The following is a 7,500-nucleotide window of genomic DNA, read 5'->3' as shown; positions in this document are numbered from 1 at the left end:
AGGGAAAGTCATCTTTTGATAGTCGTATGAAGTTAGGTATGTAATGACATTATTTTAAGATGTTAGAAAATTAATGAGTTTAGACGAGTGATTCACTGTCTGTCTGTATTCAGAAACGTAATTATACATAAAAAGAGCAGAAGTTTAGAATGAAGCAAACTTTAATGAAAGATTCGCCATCTAATGTTCACACAGTAAGTCCTTAAACCCGCTTGGTATCGGGAGGTCCTCAGCACGTGGCAAGGAGCACTGGTTCTGTTTTTCTTCTGGGGAACTCCCTCGGGATGGCTGTGTATAGCGTCCTGTTTGGGAAGGACAGGCTTGGAATGCAGGAGTCTCGTTTTGCAGGCGATTTTGTCAAGGGAGATTCTATGAAAATTATATGCATTTTTCGGGCTTCTTGCATTTTGCTTTGTTCTGAACCTCTTCAGAGCTCAGTTGTAATCAGAGATGGATGAATCATGTAAAGGCAGGAAATTGACAAAGCTACTCAGATGTGCAATTGTCGCCTTTTTTCTAATTTAAATCCTTTTTTCTGGACAAATATAATTTTCATCGACAAAACGAACTTGTCTGTTTTAAATATTAAAATGAAAAAAATAAAAACAAATGAAAGGTTTGTGTTCAGCATAAACAACACTCGAGGAAGTTGTACAACAGGCAGACATTTTTAGTCTATGTTCTTTGTCTTGAATTTACGGCTTGGAGGGCGGGAGTAAATAGCCCCGCGGCCACGTCCCGTTTTCAGGGCAAGGGAAGGAGGGGGAGGGACCAATACGTTTCAAAAGCAAACCATTTCCATCTCTTAATTAACTCCGGGAATATAACATGAAACAAGGGTAGTTTAATTATATTAGATTCGAAATGTTTGTTGATTTTTTTCCCAATGGATCTGTTTGCACTAATACATTTGAAACGATATGATTTGAGTATCGGGTTGCGCACCTTGTGGTTGTGGTTCGCGTTTTCTTTGATGGTCACAGCTTCGTCTTCGGAGATATTTTATTTTGTATTGACACGTATGTGCTAATTTAAACAAGTGTGTTACAAAAATAGCAAATTATGATAAAAAAGAGAGATTATATTCTAAAAGGTAACATATGAGTGAGAGCAAACACATTCGTGAATCATTTGATGATGTATTATTATCGCAAATACTAATTTTATATTTACATTGAATTTAACATTATTATTATTAACTTCATTGGTTACTCTATTCTGGCATCTTCAGTTGCTTGTCTTAGCGTTTCTTTGTAGATGAATAGGAGTAAATAAGCTCCGGATTAAATATAAAAGAGAATTCGGAGAAACCGTCTTGTCACTTTTTCTCCTTTGTTTTTTGTCTTCTTAATTTTTCGTACCAAAACAGAATATAGCCTTTGTAGCTCCCCGCCCTCACTTTCCATCCCCATCCCTCCCCCACTCCTCCCCCCAAAAAAGACGTCCGGAGGAGAAATTTGTGAATATCGTTTGTAGCAAACCTGGCAAGCAACAAAGAACATGTTTGTGGATCCCGGCCAGGTTGTAGCGCGTGCCAAGGAACAGCGGTATGCAGCCATGGCGGGCTTGTAGGGGCGGGAAGGAGGAGAATTAAAGGAGAGAGGGAAGGAGAACATAAAGGGACGGCAAGTAAAGGAGATGGGGAATGGAAGACGTTGAAGGAAACGCGAAGGATGGGAAAGATGGGATCTCGAGAGAAGATGTGGAGGAAAGCCGTACGAGGCGATTTGCGGAGAACGCTTGAAGGAAACGCGAAGGATGTGCAGGAGAACGGACCGCGATAAATGATATGGAGACGGAAACTCGATAGAGGATGTGAAGGAGAAAGGGGCTTGATTAAGGATGTGAAGGAGAAGGATCTTGATAAAGGATATGAGGGAGATACTTGAAGAGGATGGGAAGGAAGGAAGATTCAAACGGAAAGGAAGATCAAAGTAGGATGTGAAGGACCCTTGAAAGAAGATGCGAAGGGTGAAAGGATGTGAAGGATTCTGAGAGGGAAAGGGAGCTCAAAGGGATGTGAAAGAGGCTTGAAGAAGGGTGCGGAGGATGTGAAAGATGGAGCTATAGGATGTAAGATTTTTTTTTACAGAAAACGTGAAAAAGAAAGGCGATTGAACTATAAAAACTAAGGAATAGATAAAAAGAAATGATTCCGAAGCCAGGTGTAGATATTGAAACGTGAGTAGAGGGGATGGAGGGGGGTGAAGGAATAAGAGTAAGGGGGGGGGGGCAAGAGGTCAAGAGGTCATGCTACGGAATGAGAGAATTTCCGCCTTGACATGTCTTTTCCGGTGGGCATGTGTGGTGTACTTTTTTTTCTTTTTCTTTTTTGCGCGTCGCCTGGGATGAAAATGGACGGAGAGAGATGCAACCGGTAATGACGAATGCTATGTATTTATATTCTGCCTTTATACACTGAAATCGGCACGTGTGTTATCTTGATATTTTAATAAAATGGTACAGAAAAAGTTAACATTTTCAATTTGATGACCCTGGAAGAATTGTAAAGAATATTTATCGTCAAGATAAATATTGTCAGGACAAATTATGTTGGCAAGATTTTCAAGATTTTTCCCCCCATTTTTTTTGCCACTCAAGCGACAGCACGTCCTGTGAGAGAGTGTCTTATTTACAGCGTACCCGAGAGGAAAGAGGGAGAAGGATACATTCATTCACGCTCTGACTCAGTCATGAAATCCACTTCAGTAGTGTGTTTTCTCTCTCTTTCTCGCTTATCTTTCTCTCTCTGTCTCTTCTTGTTTGCCTGCGTCTGTATGTATGCAAGGGTGTATGTATGTATGTATTTCTTTTGTCTGTCTTTGTCTTTGTGCATTTCTCCTATCTCTCAGTTCCTCTCTTTCACACCCTCGTTCTATCTCTTTTTCTTTCTCGTTCAATCGCTCTTTCTCCCTCTCATACATCTCCCCCTCTCTCTCTCTCTCTCTCTCTCTCTCTCTCTCTCTCTCTCTCTCTCTCTCTCTCTCTCTCTCTCTCTCTCTCTCTCTCTCTCTCTCTCTCTCAGCATTAAATACTGCTGCCCCATAACTTACTATCTGCAGCCAGGATAGTTTGGTGCTTAGAACGTATTTAAACACAACTCGCCTCCAAACAGTTTATCATGTTATCACGACCGACATTGTGCACACGATTATTTTTTTCAGAGGGCCAGTATTCTTACCTGAGGTAAGCGAGTATGCTCTTCAGCGAAACGTGTTTGACACTGGATGCACTAACAACATCTTATGCTTGCGCTCGGCAGGTGCGGTGGGAGAGGCAGCAGGAGGCACTACACACACGCTGTGCGCCTACCACATCTCTACCACAGCCACGGACTCGGAGAAGAGCAGCGATGTGACCATTGTGGATGGCAGGTCCGTCATCAGGTGTCTCGAGACGACCAACTGTTTCTCCTACTGGAAATATGAGGTGGAGGACAACATCACGACGATCAAGTGGCTCGCCGGAGGTCAGTGCGCGGAACCGCGTTGTTTACTGTTTTTATGTTCTCTGATTGTGTGTGTATGTAAATGTGTTGTTTATTTCTGCTGTTTTTCGATGTCTGAGCTTATTGTTTTGTGTGTGTGGGGGGGAGGTGTTTTGTGTGTATCTTCCTATTTACTTATTTACTTTTTTTTATGTGCGCGTGCATGTGAAAGATGATTAAAGAAAAAAATGTTATCATTGACTATCCTTCTCTCTCTCTCCTCTCTCTCTCTCTCTCTCTCTCTCTCTTTCTCTTTCTCTCTCTTTCTCTTTCTCTTTCTCTTTCTCTTCTCTTTCTCTTCTCTTTCTCTTTTCTCTTTTCTTCTTCTCTTTTCTCTTTTCTCTCTCTTTCTCTTTCTCTTCTCTCTTTTTTCTCTTTCTCTTCTCTTTCTCTCTCTCTCTCTCTCTCTCTCTCTTCTCTCTCTCTCTCTCTCTCTCTCTCTCTCTCTCTCTCTCTCTCTCCCCCTCCCTCTCCCCTCTCCCCTCCCCCTCTCTCTCCCCCTCCCTCTCCCCTCCCCCTCTCCCATTCCCTCTCCCATTCCCTCTTCTTCCCCCTCCCCCCTCCTAGCTCTCCCTCTCTGTCGCTGTGTTCTTCCCTTATTTTTTTCCTATTATCCTTTAACCTTGCATTCCCCTTCACCCCCCTCCCTCCCCCAAGCCTCCTCCTCCTGGCCTCGCCACGCTTGAAAAGACTTGGATACCATGTGGCTCATGTTACCATAGCAACGCCTCAAGACAAGTTTTCACCGTCTTGTACTTTTTGAGTGGGTCACTTTTATGTGTGTTGTAATTGTTTATTTTTCCCGTTATTGTCATTATTCTATTATACATTAATTATTTAGGGAATGACTTGTATAATTAAATGTGATTATGTGCATTCGTTGTGTGCACGGGTTTTAAAAGTCTGTCAATGTTTTATTAAGATTCATGCGGGCCTTCATGACTGATGTCACGGAGATTAATTATTTAGCTTATTAGATTTTCATCCGTGCCCAGAGATCCGGAGTCACGTGCCCCGTTCTTTGTCAAAGATTATTGTGTATCAAGTATTTCATCAAGAGGTATGATATCAAGGCGTATATTTAAAGAGTGCGTGTGTGTGTATGCGTGCACTGTGTGTGGAGTTATTTATAAAAGAGGAAAGGAAATCGGACAATAGCGTAACACACTGGAAGAAAACGTCACTCAGTGTTATGAGGGCTGAGGCTTTAAGTGGTATTTCCGAAGCTTTGAAGTGACCAGGTTGACTGAGGTGGAACAGGAGGAAATTGTGACAAAGAGGCCCACTGTGTGCAGGTTGGGGCGAGTATGAAAACGGGGAGGGGTACGAAGTAAAAAGTAGGAGAGAAGGAGGAGGTAGGGGGAGGGGGAGAGAAGAAGGGGAAGGGGGGAAAGGGTGTGAAGAAGGGGGTGAAGGGGAGAAGGATGAGATTGAAAAGGTAATGAGGGATGGGGGGAAGGGAAGGGGTGAGAAAAGGGGGGAGGGAAAGCGAGGGAGTGGCAAGGAGAAGGTTAAGGGGAAGGGGAAGAGATAGAAAGGAGGGGGCGAGAGGGAGGGGTAGGGAAAGAGAGGGAGTGAGAGGGAAGGGTATGGGGAAGGGGGAAGGGGAAGAGGTTGAGGAGGAGGGCGAGAGTGGGGGTAGGTAAGTGTGAGAGGGATGGAGAGGGGGAGGGGGGGGTAGAGCGCGCAGCAGAAGTCGGTCCAGTTTTCTCGCTCATCACAACATCCGGGTTTACCTAGGACAGAAACGGTTCTTGATTTGATTTTTATTTTTATTACTCGGGGAAGTTTGTGTGCACAAGGGTGGTTGGGCAGCGCGGGCGTTGTGTTAGAGGCTCACTGTGCGCTCACGCAGACACAGCAATCCCTTCACGCCCGCTCGCCCTCGCCCGCTCGCCGGATTTGATGCAACGCGTGAATACGGCCTTGTGCGGGGGGAGGGGGGGCGGAGAAGGAGGAGGAGGAGGAGGGGGAGTGGAATAGAAAGGACTAGGAGGAAGAATGGGGAAGAGGAAGAAGGAGGAGGAGGAAGGAAGAGATGGTGAAGGAAGAGCAGCAGCAGGAGGAGGAGGAGGAGGAGGAAGAAGAAGAAGAAGAAGAAGAAGAAGAAGAAGAAGAAGAAGAAGAAGAAGAAGAAGAAGAAGAAGAAGAAGAAGAAGGGAAGAGGAGTCAGGGAGGAGGAGTGAATGAGAAGGGAATGAGGAGGAGAGGAAGAGGAGGGAGAGAAGAAGAAGAAGAAGAAGAGGAAAAAGAAAAGAAGAGGGGAGGAGGAAGAAGAAAAGGCAGAGGAGAGAAAGAGTAGGGAAAAAGGAAGGAGGGTGAGGAGGGAGGTAGGGAGGGAGGGGTGAATAGGGAATGGAAGATGAAGAGAAGTCCGAAGACGACTGCGACCAGAGGGAGTTGGAGGAGGCCGAATGAGGGAATGAGGCCGAGGAGGCGCTGGGTTGCTCCCCGCTCGTCGCTCGTTGTGCGTCGTACGCTGTGCAGCGGTGCCCTTGTGCCTCGCGAGTCGCTGTTACGTTACCTGGATCTAACTCAACCCTGGCACTAAGCTTTTAACGCAAACTTCCTGCACGGGCCTTCTGGTGCCAGCTGTGCCGTGGCACTGCTCGGTCGGTTATTCTACCCTAACAACTCCCAGATGCTACCCTTGTCCTGGCACTGCTTTCGACGTCAAACTACCCGGGTGCCTCCTAGGTGCCATCTCGGACATGTTGTCACAGAACCCATATGCCGGACTGTACCCCCTCTGGCTACACACTGCCATTAGCTGCTGAATTCCTTTTGGTACTTTGACCCACAGTACCATGCAAATTCACTCCCCTCATATGCTCAAATGTTTAATCCATCGCAGTATCTTCTGTAAACATGTGTATGCGGACGCACGAGCACATGCAATCACACGCGCAGTAACGCACATATACTTACTAACTCTTACAGTCATCCAATCTCACACTCGCACACAAACACAGGAACCTGGTGGACGTCCGTTAGCACAAGTGGCCACTGTTCCCGAGCGTCCTTCGCGCCCTCTGAGCCTCTTTATTTATTACAGCAACCTAGAAGCTTCTTCTGGTCTGAATGGCACGATTATAAAGTACACATTTAAGTTAAGGCTTTTGGTTGTTCCGATGATCACTCGTTAATCTTTTTCCACGCATGATTTTTTGGATTATTGGCTCAGGTAACTCGAGCCCACGAAACTCTATCGCCATTTAATTACCTGAGTAATTGAGCGTTCAGCCTTCATTAGATAAGGACGAGTGACGTGGCAATAATGGAGCTGCTTGCGTAATATTTGTTGACTCTTCGCGCCCTACTTGCCCTGCTCTTGCCCTTCTTCCTAGGCCCCGCGAGTTGCGTCGGCGATTCGGGTCGGCTTGCTGATCGGATTGTCTCGGCCAGAAGCTCGGGGTGCAGTTAGTGTAGCGGTGCCGATGTTGACGTTGACAACATAAGCGGGTTTATCAAACGAAAACAAACAGTCGGCTGAGCATAATGGCGGTTCTCAGCGACCTCCCGTGAATGAGCCTCTGTTTATGCCGATCTCCTTCGACTCCCCCTCCACCGCCCTCCCCTCTGAACTACTGCAACCCCACGGGCTCCCCTGCATTCTCATGCTATTGGTACTTTCGGAATCGAGCTGCTTTGGGGAATTGCCCACCGCTAACCTCATGCCTCCTTCTATCCCCTTCCCCTTTCCCCCCACTTCCCATCCCCTTCTCCCTCGCCCTTCACTACCTAGTTTGTTAATATGGCAGCTCAGCGCAGGACCGTGAATAGAGGGAAACGGGAGAGCTGAGCACTGGGGAAGAGCAGGGGAGGCCCAGGGGCATCGCCGCGACCTTGGCTGCAGGCAGGGCAGAGAGAGGAGACTAACGGCGGCCCTGGCTGTGATGTGGTAGGCGCCACGTTCTCCTTACTAGTACCAAACACGATTCAAAGAAATTAAGATCGAGCGTGATTTATGGGTAAAATACAGTGTGGAGAGAAAATACTACGCACGGATCCGT

At 46.3% G+C, this 7,500-nt stretch overlaps 1 protein-coding gene across 1 annotated transcript in view; it reads left to right on the top strand.

Moving 5' to 3' along the window:
- The window catches only part of LOC119592571, a 48,195-nt gene that overhangs the window by 26,930 nt on the left and 13,765 nt on the right, over positions 1-7,500 (top strand). Inside the window, exon 2 of the mRNA XM_037941452.1 lies at positions 3,263-3,469. Coding sequence (XP_037797380.1) covers positions 3,263-3,469 — 207 coding nt within the window. The remainder of the gene's footprint in view (positions 1-3,262; positions 3,470-7,500) is intronic.

The sequence above is a fragment of the Penaeus monodon genome, chromosome 3, assembly GCF_015228065.2.
Source record: "Penaeus monodon isolate SGIC_2016 chromosome 3, NSTDA_Pmon_1, whole genome shotgun sequence".
NCBI lineage: Eukaryota > Metazoa > Arthropoda > Malacostraca > Decapoda > Penaeidae > Penaeus > Penaeus monodon.
This window is presented reverse-complemented; position numbering and strand designations above follow the sequence as displayed.